Below are 20,273 nucleotides of genomic sequence, written 5' to 3' on the forward strand. Positions count from 1 at the left end.
ATTTACTAAAATTTAAAAACCAGGTATCTCAATGTTTGCGGCCGAGTGACGGTGGCAGGGTGTTTGAAATTCATTCCCATTTCTTGCATGGGACCTAAGCATGCACCGAAGGAAACATATTTGCTTTTTCAGCCAATTAATATGCACTGGAGCATGTGCATGTTGTTCAAATTTGAATTATGTATATTAAATGCCTAGAAAACCCAGTTAATGTATCAAAATGTCCAAACGAACCCTGAAAAATTCCAAAATTAAACACAACACTCATGTTGTTTTATGTTGACACTATAAAATTTTTGAAAGCAATAAGAGGCAACGGACATTGTTTCGTCCCCAAAGGTGGCATGTTCCCTACCGAGACCATCACGCTTGTTGTGAGATGCTCTGGTTTGTGAGAAGCTTATACCCAAACCTGCCCCAAATGGGACAAAATTTTTACCATGGCATGTTGATGTCGCTCCATGATAGCATGCCAAGTTTCATGAATTTTAAATGAGTTTTGGATTTACTAGAATTTAAAAATCAAGTACTCAATGTTTGCGGCCGAGTGACGGTAAATTCATTCCCATTTCTTGCATGGGACCTAAGCATGCAACCAAGGAGACAAATTTGATTTTTCAACCAATTTATATGCACTGGAGCATGTGCATATAGTTCAAATTTGAATTATGCACATATAATGCCTAGAAAACCAGTTATTGTATTAAAATGTCCTAACGAACCCTGAAAAAATCCAAAATTATACACAACACTCTTGTTGTTCTATGTTTACACTTGAAATTTTTTGAAAGCAATAAGAGGCAACGGATATCGTTTTGTCCCCAAAGGAGTCACTTTCCCTACCGAAACCATCACTCTCATTGTGAGAAGCTCTGGTTTGTGAGAAGCTTATATGCAGACCTGCCCCAAATGGGACAACAAATTTACCACAACATGTTGATGCCGCTCCATGATAGCATGCCAAGTTTCATGAATTTCAGATGAGTTTTGGATTTACTAGAATTTAAAAACCAGGTATCTCAATGTTTGCGGCCAAGTGACGGTGGCAGGGTGTTTAACATCCATTGCCATTTCTTGTATGGGACCTAAGCATGCAACTAAGGACATGGATTTGATTTTTCAACCCGTTTCTATGCACTGGAGCATGTGCATGTAGTTCAAATTTGAATTATGCACCTGAAATACCTACAAAACCAAGTTAATGTATAAAAACGTCCAAACGAACCCTGAATAATTCCAATTTTTTGACGACACACCTATAGTTGCATGTTAACTGCAGATAAAAGTTCTAGCAATTCAAACACAATCCTTTGCAGCTGTGACCCCATTATGTAATTCAAATCAAGACGAAAAATCAAGTAGATTGCATTTATTATCACCAACCGTGTGAGATGCAACACAAACTATCTTGGAGCACCGTCGGAGTGTCGAGCACACTAGGCCGCTCCTCAAATACCATTTTCACTATTCAATCGTCGCCTTTGAAAGATGGGGACGTGGACCCGCGTCGTGAGGGCAACTTCGGCGGCCCACTCCGGCGAGAGCGCAGCCGCAGCCGCCAGGCGTGTGCTAACAAGCTTCATGAGGGTGACCGCAATCTACGTCCGAGCGGCCAAGGCAGCCCAAACGGCCATTGTTGCTTCTCAGGCGGTGGCGGCAGCATCTCCCACAGGGATAGCAACTGGCGAGAGCGGCACAACAGCTATCCATTCCGCAGTGGCGGCCTTAGCCCTGATGGAGGCCGCCCACGACCATGTCGAGACCGTCCACGCCTAGGTCGTGGCGGTCACCACACAAATCGAACGAAGCTTCTTCGACAATGGTCGGCAACCAACGGCCGAAGAGTTGGCAATCGCCAAGAGTGTTCAAGCAGCCGTCCGTTCCGGCGTGGCATACCTTGCCATGACGGAGGCCGCCAAAGCCAAGATCGCAGCCGCCCACACCCAGCTCCCGGCGGCCTATTGTAGGATCGAAAGTATGTATAGAGGGGGGTGATTAGACTACTTGACCAAATGAAAATCTAGCCTTTTCCCAATTTTAAGTCTTGGCAGATTTTAACAACTTAGCACAAGTCAAGCAATCAACCTACACTTGCAAGTCTAAGAGTAAAGCAGCGGAATGTAAAACATTGCATATGAAGCTAAAGGGAGGAGTTTGGAGGGAGCAAACGCAATGTAGACACGGAGATTTTTGGCGTGGTTCCGATAGGTGGTGCTATCGTACATCCACGTTGATGGAGACTTCAACCCACGAAGGGTAACGGTTGTGCGAGTCCACGGAGGGCTCCACCCACGAAGGGTCCATGAAGAAGCAACCTTGTCTATCCCACCATGGCCATCGCCCACGAAGCACTTGCCTCACTAGGGTAGATCTTCAGGAAGTAGGCGATCTCCTTTCCCGTACAAACTCCTTGGTTCAACTCCACAATCTTGACGGAGGCTCCCAAGTTACACCTAACCAATCTAGGAGACTACACTCTCCAAAAGGTAATAAATGGTGTGTTGATGATGAACTCCTTGCTCTTGTGCTTCAAATGATAGTCTCCAAAACACTCAACTCTCTCTCACTGATTTGGATTTAGTGGAAAGATGATGTGAGTGGAAAGCAACTCGGGGAAGGCTAGAGATCAAAATTGATATGGTTGGAATGGAATATCTTGGTCTCAACACATGAGTAGGTGGTTCTCTCTCAGAAAATGAATGGTGGAAGTGTAGGCATGTTCTGATGGCTCTCTCCTTGAGTGAAGAGTGGGTGGAGAGGTATTTATAGCCTCCACACAAAACCTAACCATTACACACAATTCACGAAACTCAGTAGGACCGAATCAGAAAACTCGGTGGGACCGATTCAGTTCAAAATGTGAACATTAGGCTTTTCGGTGGGACCGACGTGTCAACTCGGTGGGACCGATTTGATTACGGTTAGGGCATAACGTAATCTCGGTGAGACTGATTACACAAACTCGGTGGGACCGATTTTGGTAATAAGCTAACCAGAGAGTTGGTCAGGCCAACTCGGTGGGACCGAATCGCTCATTTCGGTGAGACCAAAACATTATGAAAGGAAAACATAGAGTTTTCATTGCGAACTCGGTGGGACCTATCGCTCATCTCGGCTGGACCCAAACGTTACGAAGGGAAACAGAGAGTTTGCAATCCCATCTCAGTGAGACCGAGATCCCTATCGGTATGACCGATTTGACTAGGGTTTTTGGCAGTGGCTATGTCAAGTGACCTCGGTGGCGCCGGATAGAATATTTTGGTGGGGCCGAGTTTGACTTTTTGGTTTGGGACATATGTGGATATGAGAAAGTGGTTGATGGTTTTTGGAGCATATCACTAAGAATTTTGAGCAAGTAAGCCATTAAGCAACATCTCATCCCCTTTTTATAGTATTGGCTTTTCATATGGACTCAATGTGATCTTGGATCACTAAAATGAAAAAGGTAGAGTCTTGAGCTTGAGCCAATATGTGTCCTTAGCATTTTGAGGGGTCCATATTCTTAATCCATGCCATGCTAATCATTGAACTTTCTAAAATGATCGTCTTAAAATAGTATTAGTTCAATGAGCTATATGTTGTTAATAATTACCAAAACCATCTAGGGATAGTTGCACTTACAATCTCCCCCTTTTTGGTAATTGATGACAACATATAGATCAAAGCTTCGACAAATGATAATAAGATTGAAATACATCGTCGCTTTGAGAAGTATGTGATAAGCAAGAGCTCCCCCTAAATTTGTGCACTATTTAAGATTTGCTTTTGAATGCAAATGCACAATCGATTAGGATCATGGGTCACTCTTCCATGTCACATACATCTTGGTGGAGCGCTCAAAATGATATGAATTAAAACATGCACTCATCACCAAGCAAAGTGAATGAACATATAAGGATATAAAAGATAATGTCATCCAAGCAAGCATTAAGGTAGCATATGATCAAACACATGATCATACACTACAAGAAATATGTCAACTTGTGACCCTCACTGGTCACTGAAAGGTCATTGATTTTCATTTGTGACCTTTTTTGACCAAAAACTAAAGGTCAAAAGCTGGCGGTCGTAAACTGAAATTAACGACCTTCTTTGTGAGAAGGTCCTGGAAGGCCACGACCAAAACAAAAGGTCATGGATTATATGACCTTCTATTTTGGTCACTGGTTGTCTACCCAAGCCACGTCGGATCCGACGCGGCAATCTAATGTGGCAAAATTGTGACCAATTGAGAACATCAAAAATTAGAATCGGCCCGGTCCAGTTGGGTGTTTTACATGGGCCAAGCCCAACAATTCAGCCTTTTTACTGTATATTTGTTCTGTTAATTTACTCTAGCTACATGGGCCTGGCCCAAGAATTTGGCCTTTTTATTATCTAGGGCATGGCCTTTTTGCTAGTCTATTGATTTTCTATTTTCAACCATTTTATTTTGCAGCTGGTCCCACCACAGATTGGTCCCACTTGTCATGCTCATCCCAAAATTGGTCCCACACATCAAAAATTTCGAACTTTGCCAAGCAACCATTATATCATTTCATAGGTATCCAAATCACATACACAATAATTACCAGACTAGAGAGCAAACGAAATTCATCCAAAACAACACTACATTGGTCTATTACAATCATTACAGTATACTACAAGCCAGATATGCCTACTACTGCCTACAATTACAACACATAATATGCTACTGTTTGTTGATATGCTTCATAGCTTCAGACTTTGATTCACACTTCACCTGCGCAAAGAATAAGAATGAAAATGTAAGAATAATAATGTGTATAGAACATCAAACAATAGCCAATGAGGAATCCAATAACTTATAAGCAAAAATTGACAGCAAATGCCATGTAGATAAATAGTATGACTAACACTAACCAGTATATGTTCATGGAGTGACAAATGTTCTCACTAGCTAGGATTTTTTTGGCATATAGTATACTACATGCGCAACTCTTAACTAAATTGATCATATAAATGAAAAGAACTATAAGAACGAGTTCATTCATTCATTAAAAATCCAGGCATGTCAAATTTTAAGCACCAACAAAACAAATCTAACAAACCAGACTATAATCATCATGCATCAGGATTTATGGTTCTAGCAAAACAGTAAGGAGACAGAGATACACGCATCAAGCATACCAGCTACTACAATAAGAGGTCGAGATGCTCCAGAAATTGTAGGGAGTATGCACCCCGGCAGTCGTGCAGTAGCTAGGGATTGAGGAGGATGAGCTTACTCCCATTGTACCTAGATGGTAGACAAGAAAACAAGTTATGGCAGCAGAAGCATCATGTTGTATCCACTGTACCTGGGTCATATTTAGGTACACAATTAGCTAATATGTCGATAAAAAGTACCCAGTAGCTACAATGTATAGTTTACACATATGAACGGAAGATTCAGCAAAGGCATGTTGATAAAATAGTGAAAACAATGGTATCGGGTATACCGCCATGCATGAGCACTTCATGATATTTATATTCATCATCACAGCAACCTATAACCACCTATTCTCATTGTTACAAATATATGCATAGTTAAAAAATAAACCTATCTATTTGAAACCAGAATGGATTTCTCACTCGAATCTGAATTCATTAGTTTATCCTCCAGACTATTGAAATCTCAGGCCTCTAATTCGCTAGGTTCTTGGGCAACAAACATCATTGCAAATTTGCAATGCAGCATAGATAAACCAAATGTAAGATCAGAAACAACAAGGTACAATCTTCTAGACCACATGTTTACCAGCAAAAAAATCTAGAACACATGTTCAACCGGAATGCACTACTCCATTCTCGTAATATTAACATAGAGGAACTTCGTCTATTAGACGATCCCCACAAGGACCAAGCATCCACACTGCACAAACAGCACGCTTGCATGCACAGAAATAGAGCTCAGGCAGTACCAAATAAACATTGATGGATTACCCACCGTGCATAGACCAATCAGCAACATCAGCAATAGTAGGTAGTAGAAGAAGCAGAAGGGGGAGGGCACTCTCTTGAGAGGAACTCCCCTGATTGCAGGAACCACAAAACAGCTGGTTGAGCATGGTCGCCGCCATCTGCGCGAGCTCACTCCTTCCTTGGTAGAGGGCGGCAAGGTCCAAGCCACGGCCTTGATGCCCGCCGCCGGATCTGGTGGATGTGCTCGCCGCCGCACCAAGATTGAGGTGATAGGGTTCCCAGAGGAAGCGACCAAGTCGCGTCTACCGTGCACATGGCCACGACCAGGTGTCGGGGAGGATGGGGCCGGAGTCGGTGAAGAGGCCATCATCCTTCTCGTGGTGCATGTCGTTGTCATTGGAGTCGGGCATTTTTGAAACTCCTATAAATGAGATGGAAAACAGATTAGTCATAAGTAAACAATAATTGTTTGCATCAGTACATTGACACTTGCAAGTTTATTATTGCACTGGTAACCAGCAAGGTTATGTTTCAGTAAGTGCAAGTTGTGGCAAATTGTGGTTAATTCGCCCTGGTATGTAGTCAGTACTATCCAAGAATACATGAATGGTATATATAGTAAAAAGACAGTGTAGGGAGCACTCCATAATTGTATGATATCTAAGCTAAAAAGCACTTTGTAACTATATGAACTCTACGCTAAAAGGTCTTTGGAAGTGTATGTCAGCAGACAGAATGGTAATCAATGTACTCTGCTATTTTACCTACTATACACAAAACAGATTAAATGTCCACGGACAATTCTAGTAAACACAAAAATAGTATCATCAGTTGGGATCACTTCTGATTTTGCTTGCTCGCACACCAACCACAAACGTGATCACAACCAAGTATTTAACCAGTTTGCCGCCAAGTTTAAGTTACTACTAACCGGAAGTGAATAATCAATTATTAAAGATAATGAAGTTAATCCAACAATTTTTACACATGTATAATGGTGTGAATAGAGCAATAGAGCAATGCCCAATCTGATATGATGCAATATGAGTATGTACATTACAAGGAACAACTTTCTGCATTGACAACAGAAGCTATGCTCACAAATTTATATTGTAGGTACAAGAAATGTGCTAGACATCATATAAGCATACACAATTACACACATGATACTTTGATCACACTGTCAATTCATACTACACTAGTCACTCTTATGAGATATTGGCATGCAGCTGTACACAGCTACTTGACCATGACAATTTATAATACAAAAGTCACTCTTATATAATATAATTGAACAAAACACTGTCATGCATTTATTGGACTATGACCAGGTGCAAGTTGATGAGAATCATCATGCTGAAACTGATACAACCACATCATATCCTTCTAACATTCCTAGTTCACTCAGAAAACACTTTACCAACAACACATAATTGTAGTCTAAAAACACAATTCACTCAAAAGGCATATCACTAATATCACATAATCACAGCCAAAAATCCACATTCACTCATGTGGCATAGCATCAAGACCTCACAGTCAAAACTTCTGACCAGGAACCAATGGAATCACTATCATAATGTTCTCTTACACAAAGGCATACATGTATCAACATGCAACATGCTGCCTTTTGGAATTGAATCACACAAAGAGGATAAATAGAAGGAAGTGGTATGTGTAAAACAAGCAGCATTCATCAGGATTAAATGGTTAATGCTTAAGGCCACTAACCCCTACACCTGAACCTGAAGATGAACCAAGTACACCTACATGCATGGTGATGTTGTGGACTTGACACAGCAGCTGCGACGTCAGGCTCGGGTAGTTCGGGATGCGGGAGTTGGGTGTCTTCTTGGTGGTCGCCACGACCTACAAGATAAAAAAACCTCAACAATCCATGTATGAAATTAAGTGATCTAAATCAGATGACATATACAGGTCTGATAGGTTTTCTTGTGGATTAAGACAGATATCTATCAAGCACTTGACTGAAACAGCAAGAAATCGTCAGCCTCTACCTCTAGTCTGGTACCAAATCCCCGCAAAATCATGCGGGCCAAAGTCACAAGCACAAAAGCAGGTTATAGCCAGGATCTATGATAATTTTCTACTATGCACTAGTATTGCTGGATAACTCGTCTAGCAAGACAAAATACACAGGATAACTCGTCGGGCATACAAGGCGGGCTTGCTGCAACCATAAAATCACAAGCCCTCTAAAACCTGGTGCCCATGTTCCTATTATTGTTTGTTCGTTCATTCATCACCCTAGCGTAGCGGATTCTATCTAACTAGGTGGTATATGTGGCTTGGCGACAAAAGCAATCTAAGAAAGTAATCTAGCAACATCTGATCTGAGATAATCATCCATCCATGCTTGTGATTATGTAGGAACAGTAGTAGTAACCGACATGATGTAGTGAAAGGAAACAATAACTGGTGATTAACAATACAATGCATGATCTACACAGTTAACTAAAGCGTTGTTGTCTGAATCCACACAGTTCACTGAATATCTCAGACACTGCATCTTCAGGTCTGACAAGGCAGGGAGAGGGAGGGGTTACATGCAGCTGCAGGCAGGAAGATGGCTGGGAGTTGGGCGAGGTCCATGGTGACCTTCCTTGCTTCCTCCCTCCCTGCTCGGGTAGTTCTCCAATCCAACACATCCTCCAGGCCTAGCTAGGGTTTTTTCTTATTCTCATGCAGCAATGGAAAGGGAGGATCATGGCATCACCAACAGTACAGAACTGAGCAACAAACAAAAGCAGAAGCAAATCGAAATCGAAACAAATTAGGCACCTTGACGATGGAGCTCCATGGATGGCTTGGAGAAGGTCGGGGCAGAGGAGGCGCAGCGAGCACGGGATCTTCGAGCGCCCCAAGGGAGGAAGGAAGGAGGTGACGGCGGGGCGACGCAGCCGACCTCCGTCGCTTTGGGTGGGTCCTGGCCGCCGGGTCGATCTGTGACTAGGAGAGAAGGTGCAGGCGATGGATGTAGGGGATCGCCGGTGGGGAGGTCGCCGGGGTGGTGGTGGGCGGCGGTGGCGCCGGCACCATGGGATGGGCGTGAATCAGGAGGGGAATGGAAGACACAGAGAGTTGCGCGTGAAGGAAATATGCCCTAGAGGCAATAATAAAGTTATTATTTTATTTACTTATATCATGATAAATGTTTATTATTCATGCTAGAATTGTATTATCCGGAAACATAATACTTGTGTGAATACATAGACAAACTAAACGTCACTAGTGTGCCTCTACTTGACTAGCTCGTTAATCAAAGATGGTTATGTTTCCTAACCATAGACATGTGTTATCATTTGATTAATGGGATCACATCATTAGTAGAATGATGTGATTGACATGACCCATTCCATTAGCTTAGCACCCGATCGTTTAGTATGTTGCTATTGCTTTCTTCATGACTTATACATGTTCCTATGACTATGAGATTATGCAACTCCCGTTTTCCGGAGGAACACTTTGTGTGCTACCAAACGTCACAACGTAACTGTGTGCTACCTCTACAAGTGTCTCCAAAGGTACATGTTGGGTTGGCGTATTTCGAGATTAGGATTTGTCACTCCGATTGTCGGAGAGGTATCTCTGGGCCCTCTCGGTAATGCACATCACATAAGCCTTGCAAGCATTGCAACTAATGAGTTAGTTGCGAGATGATGTATTACTAAACGAGTAAAGAGACTTGCTGGTGACGAGATTGAACTAGGTATTGAGATACCGACGATCGAATCTCGGGCAAGTAACATACCGATGACAAAGGGAACAAAGTATGTTGTTATGCGGTCTGACCGATGAAAGATCTTCGTAGAATATGTGGGAGCCAATATGAGCATCCAGGTTCCGCTATTGGTTATTGACCGGAGACATGTCTCGGTCATGTCTGCATTGTTCTCAAACCCGTAGGGTCCACACGCTTAACGTTATGATGACAGTTTCATTATGAGTTTATATATTTTGATGTACCGAAGTTTGTTCGGAGTCCCGGATGTGATCATGGACATGACGAGGAGTCTCGGAATGCTCGAGACATAATGATTGATATATTGGAAGCCTATGTTTGGACATCGGAAGTGTTCCGGGTGAAATCGGCATTTTACCGGAGTACCGGGAGGTTACCGGAACCCCCCGGTAACCTAATGGGCCTTAATGGGCCTAGTGGAGGAAGAGGAGAGGAGGCCTAGGGGCTGCCGCGCACCCCTCCCCGCCAAGTCCGAATTGGACAAGGAGGGGGGCGGCACCCCCCTTCCTTTCTTCCCTCTCCTCCTTCCCCCAAGTCCTAATCCAACTAGGGAAAGGGGGGAGTCCTACTCCCGGTAGGAGTAGGACTCCTCCAGCGCGCCTCCTCCTAGTGACGGCCACACCCCCCCTTGCTCCTTTATATACGGGGGCAAGGGGGCACCTCTAGACACACAAGTTGATCCTCGTGATCGTTTTCTTAGCCGTGTGCGGTGGCCCCTTCCACCATACCCCTCGATAATATTGTAGCGGTGGTTAGGCGAAGCCCTGCGATGATAGAACATCAAGATCGTCACCACGCCGTCATGCTGACGGAACTCTTGCCGGACACTTTGCTGGATCGGAGTCCGGGGATCGTCATCGAGCTGAACGTGTGCTAAAACTCGGAGGTGCCGTAGTTTCGGTGCTTGATCGGTTGGGCCGTGAAGACGTACGACTACATCAACCGCGTTGTCATAACGCTTCCGCTATCGGTATACGAGGGTACGTAGACAACACTCTCCCCTCTCATTGCTATGCATCACCATGATCTTGCGTGTGCGTAGGAAATTTTTTGAAATTACTACGTTCCCCAACAGTGATATCAGAGCCTAGGTTTTATGTTTTGATGTTATATGCACGAGTAGAACACAAGTGAGTTGTGGGCGATATAAGTCATACTGCTTACCAGCATGTCATACTTTGGTTCGGCGGTATTGTTGGATGAAGCGGCCCGGACCAACATTACGCGTACGCTTACGCGAGACTGGTTCTACCGATGTGCTTTGCACACAGGTGGCTGGCGGGTGTCAGTTTCTCCAACTTTAGTTGAACCGAGTGTGGCTACGCCCGGTCCTTGCGAAGGTTAAAACAGCACCAACTTGACAAACTATCATTGTGGTTTTGATGCGTAGGTAAGATTGGTTCTTGCTTAAGCCCGTAGTAGCCACGTAAAACTTGCAACAACAAAGTAGAGAACGTCTAACTTTTTTTTGCAGGGCATGTTGTGATGTGATATGGTCAAGACATGATGCTAAATTTTATTGTATGAGATGATCATGTTTTGTAACCGAGTTATCAGCAACTGGCAGGAGCCATACGGTTCTCGCTTTATTGTATGCAATGCAATTGCGCTGTAATGCTTTACTTTATCACTAAGCGGTAGCGATAGTCGTGGAAGCATAAGATTGGCGAGACAACAATGATGCTACGATGGTGATCAAGGTGTCGTGCCGGTGACGATGGTGATCATGACAGTGCTTCGAAGATGGAGATCACAAGCACAAGATGATGATGGCCATATCATATCACTTATATTGATTGCATGTGATGTTTATCCTTTATGCATCTTATCTTGCTTTGTTTGACGGTAGCATTTTAAGATGATCTCTCACTAATTATCAAGAAGTGTTCTCCCTGAGTATGCACCGTTGCGAAAGTTCTTCGTGCTGAGACACCACGTGATGATCAGGTGTGATAGGCTCTACGTTCAAATACAATGGGTGCAAAACAGTTGCACACGCGGAATACTCAGGTTATACTTGACGAGCCAAGCATATACAGATATGGCCTCGGAACACGGAGACCGAAAGGTCGAGCGTGAATCATATAGTAGATATGATCAACACAGTGATGTTCACCAATGAAACTACTCCATCTCACGTGATGATCGGACATGGTTTAGTTGATTTGGATCACGTGATCACTTAGAGGATTAGAGGGATGTCTATCTAAGTGGGAGTTCTTTAGTAATATGATTAATTGAACTTAAATTTATCATGAACTTAGTACCTGATAGTATCTTGCTTGTTTATGTTTGATTGTAGATAGATGGCCCGTGCTGTTGTTCTGTTGAATTTTAATCCGTTCCTTGAGAAAGCAAAGTTGAAAGATGATGGTAGCAATTACACGGACTGGGTCCGTAACTTGAGGATTATCCTCATTGCTGCACAGAAGAATTACGTCCTAGAAGCACCGCTAGGTGCCAGGCCTGCTGCTGGAGCAACACCAGATGTTATGAACGTCTGGCAGAGCAAAGCTGATGACTACTCGATAGTTCAGTGTGCCATGCTTTACGGCTTAGAATCGGGACTTCAACGACGTTTTGAACGTCATGGAGCATATTAGATGTTCCAGGAGTTGAAGTTAATATTTCAAGAAAATGCCGAGATTGAGAGATGGAGGAGAACAGTTCTGTCAGTGAGCATATACTCAAAATGTCTAGGTATAATAATCACTTGATTCAATTGGGAGTTAATCTTCCAGATGATTGCGTCATTGACAGAATTCTCCAATCACTTCCACCTAGCTACAAGAGCTTCATGATGAACTATAATATGCAAGGGATGAATAAGACAATTCCCAAGCTCTTCGCAATGATGAAAGTTGCGGAGGTAGAAATCAAAAAGGAGCATCAAGTGTTGATGGTCAACAAGACCACTAGTTTCAAGAAAAAGGGCAAAGGGAAGAAGAAGGGGAACTTCAAAAAGAACAGCAAGCAAGTTGCTACTCAGGAGAAGAAACCAAAATCTGGACCTAAGCCTGAAACTGAGTGCTTCTACTGCAAGCAGACTGGTCACTGGAAGCAGAACTGCCCCAAGTATTTGGCGGATAAGAAGGATGGCAAGGTGAACAAAGGTATATGTGATATACATGTTATTGATGTGTACCTTACTAATGCTCGCAGTAGCACCTGGGTATTTGATACTGGTTCTATTGCTAATATTTGCAACTCGAAACAGGGACTACGGATTAAGCGAAGATTGGCTAAGGACGAGGTGAAGATGCGTGTGGGAAATGGTTCCAAAGTCGATATGATCGCGGTCGGCACGCTACCTCTACATCTACCTTCGGGATTAGTATTAGACCTAAATAATTGTTATTTGGTGCCAGCGTTGAGCGTGAACATTATATCTGGATCTTGTTTGATGTGAGACGGTTATTCATTTAAATCAGAGAATAATGGTTGTTCTATTTATATGAGTAATATCTTTTATGGTCATGCACCCTTGAAGAGTGGTCTATTCTTATTAAATCTCGATAGTAGTGACACACATATTCATAATGTTGAAACCAAAAGATGCAGAGTTGATAATGATAGTGCAACTTATTTGTGGCACTGCCATTTAGGTCATATCGGTATAAAGCGCATGAAGAAACTCCATACTGATGGACTTTTGGAACCACTTGATTATGAATCACTTGGTATTTGCGAACCATGCCTTATGGGCAAGATGACCAAAACATTGTTCTCCGGTACTATGGAGAGAGCAACAGATTTGTTGGAAATCATACATACAGATGTATGTGGTCCGATCAATGTTGAGGCTCGTGGCGGATATTGTTATTTTCTCACCTTCACAGATGACTTTAGCAGATATGGGTATATCTACTTAATGAAACATAAGTCTGAAACATTTGAAAAGTTCAAAGAATTTCAGAGTGAAGTTGAAAATCATCGTAACAAGCAAATAAATTCCTACGATCTGGTCGTGGAGGAGAATATTTGAGTTACGAGTTTGGTGTACATTTGAAACAATGCGGAATAGTTTCACAACTCACGCCACCTGGAACACCACAGTGTAATGGTGTGTCCGAACATCGTAATCGTACTTTACTAGATATGGTGCGATCTATGATGTCTCTTACTGATTTACCGCTATCATTTTGGGGTTATGCTTTAGAGACGACCGCATTCACGTTAAATAGGGCACCATCAAAATCTGTTGAGACGACGCCTTATGAACTGTGGTTTGGCAAGAAACCGAAGTTGTCGTTTCTGAAAGTTTGGGGCTGCGATGCTTATGTGAAAAAGCTTCAACCTGATAAGCTCGAACCCAAATCGGAGAAATGTGTCTTCATAGGATATCCAAATGAAACTATTGGATACACCTTCTATCACAGATCCGAAGGCAAGACTTTTGTTGCTAAATTCGGAAACTTTCTAGAGAAGGAGTTTCTCTTGAAAGAAGTGAGTGGGAGGAAAGTAGAACTTGATGAGGTAACTGTACCTGCTCCCTTATTGGAAAGTAGTACATCACAGAAACCGGTTTCTGTGACACCTACACCAATTAGTGAGGAAGCTAATGATAATGATCATGAAACTTCAGAACAAGATACTACTGAACCTCATAGATCAACCAGAGTAAGATCCGCACCAGAGTGGTACGGTAATCCTGTTCTGGAAGTCATGCTACTAGATCATGATGAACCTACGAACTATGAAGAAGCGATGGTGAGCCTAGATTCCGCAAAATGGCTTGAAGCCATGAAATCTGAGATGGGATCCATGTATGAGAACAAAGTGTGGACTTTGGTTGACTTGCCCAATGATCGGCAAGCAATTGAGAATAAATGGATCTTCAAGAAGAAGACTGACGCTGACGGTAATGTTACTGTCTACAAAGCTCGACTTGTCGCAAAAGGTTTTTGACAAGTTCAAGGGATTGACTACGATGAGACCTTCTCACCCGTAGCGATGCTTAGGTCTGTCCGAATCATGTTAGCAATTGCCGCATTTTATGATTATGAAATTTGGCAGATGGATGTCAAAACTGCATTCCTGAATGGATTTCTGGAAGAAGAGTTGTATATGATGCAGCCAGAAGGTTTTGTCGATCCAAGGGAGCTAACAAAGTGTGCAAGCTCCAGCGATCCATTTATGGACTGGTGCAAGCCTCTCGGAGTTGGAATAAACGCTTTGATAGTGTGATCAAAGCATTTGGTTTTGTACAGACTTTTGGAGAAGCCTGTATTTACAAGAAAGTGAGTGGGAGCTCTTTAGCATTTCTGATATTATATGTAGATGACATATTACTAATCGGAAATGATATAGAATTTCTGGATAGCATAAAGGGATACTTGAATAAGAGTTCGTCAATGAAAGACCTCGGTGAAGCTGCTTACATATTGGGCATTAAGATCTATAGAGATAGATCAACACGCTTAATTGGACTTTTACAAAACACATACCTTGACAAAATTTTGAAGAAGTTCAAAATGGATCAAGCAAAGAAAGGATTCTTGCCTGTGTTACAAGGTGTGAAATTGAGTAAGACTCAATGCCCGACCACTGCAGAAGATAGAGAGAAAATGAAAGATGTTCCCTATGCTTCAGCCATAGGCTCTATCATCTATGCAATGCTATGTACCAGACCTGATGTGTGTCTTGCTATAAGTCTAGCAGGGAGGTACCAAAGTAATCCAGGAGTGGATCACTGGACAGCGGTCAAGAACATCCTGAAATACCTGAAAAGGACTAAGGATATGTTTCTCGTATATCGAGGTGACAAAGAGATCATCGTAAATGGTTACGTTGATGCAAGCTTTGACACTGATCCAGACGATTCTAAATCGCAAACCGGATACGTGTTTACATTAAACGGTGGAGCTGTCAGTTGGTGCAGTTCTAAACAAAGCGTTGTGGCGGGATCTACATGTGAAGCGGAGTACATAGCTGCTTCGGAAGCAGCAAACGAAGGAGTCTGGATGAAAGAGTTCATATCCGATCTAGGTGTCATACCTAGTGCATCGGGTCCAATGAAAATCTTTTGAGACAATACTGGTGCAATTGCCTTGGCAAAGGAATCCAGATTTCACAAGAGAACCAAGCACATCAAGAGACGCTTCAATTCCATCCGGGATCTAGTCCAGGTGGGAGACATAGAGATTTGCAAGATACATACGGATCTGAATGTAGTAGACCCGTTAACTAAGCCTCTTCCACGAGCAAAACATGATCAGCACCAAAGCTCCATGGGTGTTAGAATCATTACTGTGTAATCTAGATTATTGACTCTAGTGCAAGTGGGAGACTGAAGGAAATATGCCATAGAGGCAATAATAAAGTTATTATTTTATTTCCTTATATCATCATAAATGTTTATTATTCATGCTAGAATTGTATTATCTGGAAACATAATACTTGTGTGAATACATAGACAAACTAAACTTCACTAGTGTGCCTCTACTTGACTAGCTCGTTAATCAAAGATGGTTATGTTTCCTAACCATAGACATGTGTTGTCATTTGATTAACGGGATCACATCATTAGGAGAATGATGTGATTGACATGACCCATTCCATCAGCTTAGCACCCGATCGTTTAGTATGTTGCTATTGCTTTCTTCATGACTTATACATGTTCCTATGACTATGAGATTATGCAACTCCCGTTTGCCGGAGGAACACTTTGTGTGCTACCAAACGTCACAACATAAATGGGTTATTATAAAGGAGCTCTACAGGTGTCTCCAAAGGTACATGTTGGGTTGGCGTATTTCGAGATTAGGATTTTTCACTCCGATTGTCGGAGAGGTATCTCTGGGCCCTCTCGGTAATGCACATCACATAAGCCTTGCAAGCATTGCAACTAATGAGTTAGTTGCTAGATGATGTATTACGAAACGAGTAAAGAGACTTGCTGGTAACGAGATTGAACTAGGTATTGAGATACCGACGATCGAATCTCGGGCAAGTAACATACCGATGACAAAGGGAACAAAGTATGTTGTTATGCGGTCTGACCGATAAAATATCTTCATAGAATATGTGGGAGCCAATATGAGCATCCAGGTTCCGCTATTGGTTATTGACCAGAGACATGTCTCGGTCATGTCTACATTGTTCTCGAACCCGTAGGGTCCGCACGCTTAACGTTACGATGACAGTTTCATTATGAGTTTATATATTTTGATGTACCGAAGTTTGTTCGGAGTCCCGGATGTGATCACGGGCATGATGAGGAGTCTCAGAATGGTCGAGACATAAAGATTGATATTTGGAAGCCTATGTTTGGACATCGGAAGTGTTCCGGGTGAAATCGGCATTTTACCGGAGTACCAGGAGGTTACCGGAACCCCCCGGTAACCTAATGGGCCTTAATGGGCCTAGTGGAGGAAGATGAGAGGAGGCCTAGGGGCTGCCGCGCGCCCCTCCCACCCCCCCCCCCCCCAAGTCCGAATTGGACAAGGAGGGGGGCGGCGCCCCCCCTTTCCTTTCTTCCCTCTCCTCCTTCCCCCCAAGTCCTAATCCAACTAGAGAAAGTGGGGGGAGTCCTACTCCCGGTAGGAGTAGGACTCCTCCAGCGCGCCTCCTCCTAGGGCCGGCCGCACCCCCCTTGCTCCTTTATATACGGGGGCAAGGGGGCACCTCTAGACAAACAAGTTGATCCTCGTGATCATTTTCTTAGCCGTGTGCGGTGCCCCCTTCCACCATACTCCTCGATAATATTGTAGCAGTGCTTAGGCGAAGCCCTGCGACAATAGAACATCAAGATCGTCACCACGCCGTCGTGCTGACGGAACTCTTCCCTGACACTTTGCTGGATCGGAGTCCGGGGATCGTCATCGAGCTGAACGTGTGCTAAAACTCGGAGGTGCCGTAGTTTCGGTGCTTGATCGGTCGGGCCGTGAAGACGTACGACTACATCAACCGCGTTGTCATAACGCTTCCGCTATCGGTCTACGAGGGTACGTAGACAACACTCTCCCCTCTCGTTGCTATGCATCACCATGATCTTGTGTGTGCGTAGGAAATTTTTTGAAATTACTATGTTCCCCAACAGCGCAGGCTCGACACAGTCGAAGGGCGGGAAGTCGAAGTCGGTGAGTAGCGGGTTGCTGCTGCTGCCGGCGTCCGCCATGGCGTCGGGGGCAACGGTGGATTAGGTGGAGTGGGCGAGGGTGGAGGAAGGGGGGTGGTCGGGGCTGGGGGAGGAAGAATTATGGGTAGGGAAGGGGAGGGGCGAGAGGAGTAGGGCGTGGGGGAGGCCATGGACGGCGGAGAGCTCCGCCAGAGGTAGGTGGCTACAGCGATCTGGAAGGGAGGAGGCGATCTCTCGCTCTCTCTCTCTCTCCATCGGGCGAGACAGCGAGAAAGGAGGATGTGGGAACGAAAGGAGGCGGGGTGGATGGAAAATGACCAGCTAGGGTTTCGGGGTTGGTGTGGAAGGGTTGAGGATGGCCGTTGGATCCGCCGGCATCCGACGGCGTATGATGCACGATCCGCATGAGACGTCCATGGACCAATCAGAATGCAGCATGATGTTATGACCATCTAAATAGGTCATATTTTCCCAAAAATAATGTGTTAAATTCATGTCAGCTATTCTATGACCTGAGAAATTCAAAAAGAAAATGGAAGACTTCTCATTGTGTCACCAAAATGTGAACAAGTTTACAGAAAAAATAACAAACAAGAAAAAAGATAAATATCTTCAAAAAGGTGTCGTGAGGTATGAGTTTTTTTGGCAAAAAAACATTTTCCATTTTTCGAATGCCTGAAATGAGTTTTTTTGTGAAGGACCTTCAATATATTTGTTCAAAAATTAGACCAAATCAATTTTATAAAATACTATGCCATATTTCATGCACAATTGACCAAATGGTTAGGTGTCACAAGCCTTGATCCACCTCTAGTGAAAAAGATAAATTCCGCCGATTCAGTAGGAAGCGGGTCAAATTTGAACTGCGGCTGCCTTATAGTTTGTTCTTTATTTTTTCCAAAAATCATTTCTTGGTACATAAGTATCTATTTAATCATAGAAACATCAAAAGTTTTCCAATATTCAACCATTAGCTAGGAACGGTCAAGCCCGCCGTTTTGACCGCATTTTGAAATGAGCATAAAAAATCAAAAAAATCAAAAAATTGGAAAACCTTCGCATTGTGTCATTATATGTGGCCAAGTTACCAGGAAAAATAATAAACTTGTAATACGATAATTATTTTTAAAAAGTGTTCTAAGAAACGAACTATCATGTGTGGAGATCAATGGCTTTCAAGCCAAATGATCAATCTTATGGACACATTCATGGCATAGTTCGTTAAAATGATCTCATATTATGCACAAGGGTGCACATTGGAATGGCAAACAATGTTGCCTAAGGAAGATTTCATTTTCTTTGGACGAAAAATCATTTTCCATTTTTCGAGTGCCCAAAATGAGTTTTTTTGTGAAGGACCTACCAAATATTTGTTGCAAAATTGGACCAAATAAATTTTCTAAAATACTAGGCCATATTTAATGCATAATTAACCAAATGGTTGGGTGTCAAAAGTTTTGATCAATCTCTCGTGAAAAAGACAAATTTCTGCCGTTTTAGTAGGAAGCGGGTGAAATTTGAACTGCGGCTGCCTCATAGTTTGCTATTTATTTTTTCAGAAAATCATTTCTAGGTACAAAAGTATCTATTTAATCAGAGAAACACCAAAAAATTCCAATATTCAACAACTAGCTAGGAACGGTCATTCCCGCCGTCTTGACCGCATTTTGAAACGAGCATGAAAAAATCGAAAAAAACAAAAAATTGGAAACCTTCGCATTGTGTCATTATATGTGACCAAGTTAGCAGGAAATATAATAAACTTGTAATACGGTAATTATTTAAAAAAAGTGTTCTCAGAAATGAGCTATCATGTGTGGAGATCAATGGCATTCAAGCCAAATGATCGATCTTATGGCCACATTCATGGCATAGTTTGCTCAAATAATCTCATATTGTGCACAAGGGTGCATATTGGAATGGAAAACAATGTTGCCTAAGGGGTTTTCATTTTCTTTGGACAAAAAATCATTTTCCATTTTTTGAGTGCCCCAAATGAGGTTTTTTGTGAAGGACCTACCAAATAATTGTTGCAAAATTGGAACAAATCATTTTTATAAAATACTAGGCTGTGTTTAATGCACAATTGACCAAATGGTTGGGTTTCAAAAGTTTTGATCCACCTCTATTGAAAAAGATAAATTCCTGCCGATTTAGTAGGAAGCGGGTCAAATTTGAACTGCGGCTGCCTCATAGTTTGCTGTTTATTTTCTCCAAAAATCATTTCTAGGTACATAAGTATCTATTTAATCAGACAAACACCAAAAAATTCCAAGATTCAACCACTAGCTAGGAACGGTCATTCCCGCCGTTTTGACCGCATTTTGAAACGGGCATAAAAAATTCAAAAAAATCAAAAATTGGGAAACCTTCGCATTGTGTCATTATATGTGGCCAAGTTCCCAGGAAAAATAACAAACTTGTAATACGGCAATTATTTTTAAAAAGTGTTCTCAGAAACGAGCTATCACGTGTGGAGATCAATGGCTTTCAAGCCAAATGAACAAT

The 20,273-nt window shown here is 42.7% G+C and overlaps 1 protein-coding gene across 1 annotated transcript; it reads right to left on the reverse strand.

Moving 5' to 3' along the window:
• Positions 1 to 4,710: 4,710 nt before the first annotated feature.
• LOC147959741 (uncharacterized) lies at positions 4,711 to 8,591 on the reverse strand. The gene is made up of 5 exons (XM_087535591.1): positions 8,490 to 8,591; positions 7,693 to 7,791; positions 5,948 to 6,343; positions 5,149 to 5,318; positions 4,711 to 4,735 (listed from the first exon to the last, which is right to left on the reverse strand). The coding sequence occupies exons 1-5, from the start codon at positions 8,589 to 8,591 to the stop codon at positions 4,711 to 4,713; spliced, it is 792 nt and encodes a 263-aa protein (XP_087391717.1).
• Positions 8,592 to 20,273: the final 11,682 nt, after the last annotated feature.

The sequence above is a fragment of the Triticum urartu genome, chromosome 7A, assembly GCF_056163025.1.
Source record: "Triticum urartu cultivar PI428250 chromosome 7A, HENAU_Tu73, whole genome shotgun sequence".
NCBI classification, from domain to species: Eukaryota; Viridiplantae; Streptophyta; class Magnoliopsida; order Poales; family Poaceae; genus Triticum; species Triticum urartu.

Bases quoted from the DNA above. Each gene is read 5' to 3' on its own strand.
- LOC147959741 (XM_087535591.1), bottom strand. From the start codon at position 8,591: ATGTGTTGGATTGGAGAACTACCCGAGCAGGGAGGGAGGAAGCAAGGA. The intron at 7,792-8,489 runs GTAACCCCTCCC...TTTATCTTGTAG, and splicing joins CTTCCTGCCTGCAGCTGCAT to GTCGTGGCGACCACCAAGAA. The intron at 5,319-5,947 runs GTGGGTAATCCA...AATATGACCCAG, and splicing joins TGCTGATTGGTCTATGCACG to GTACAGTGGATACAACATGA.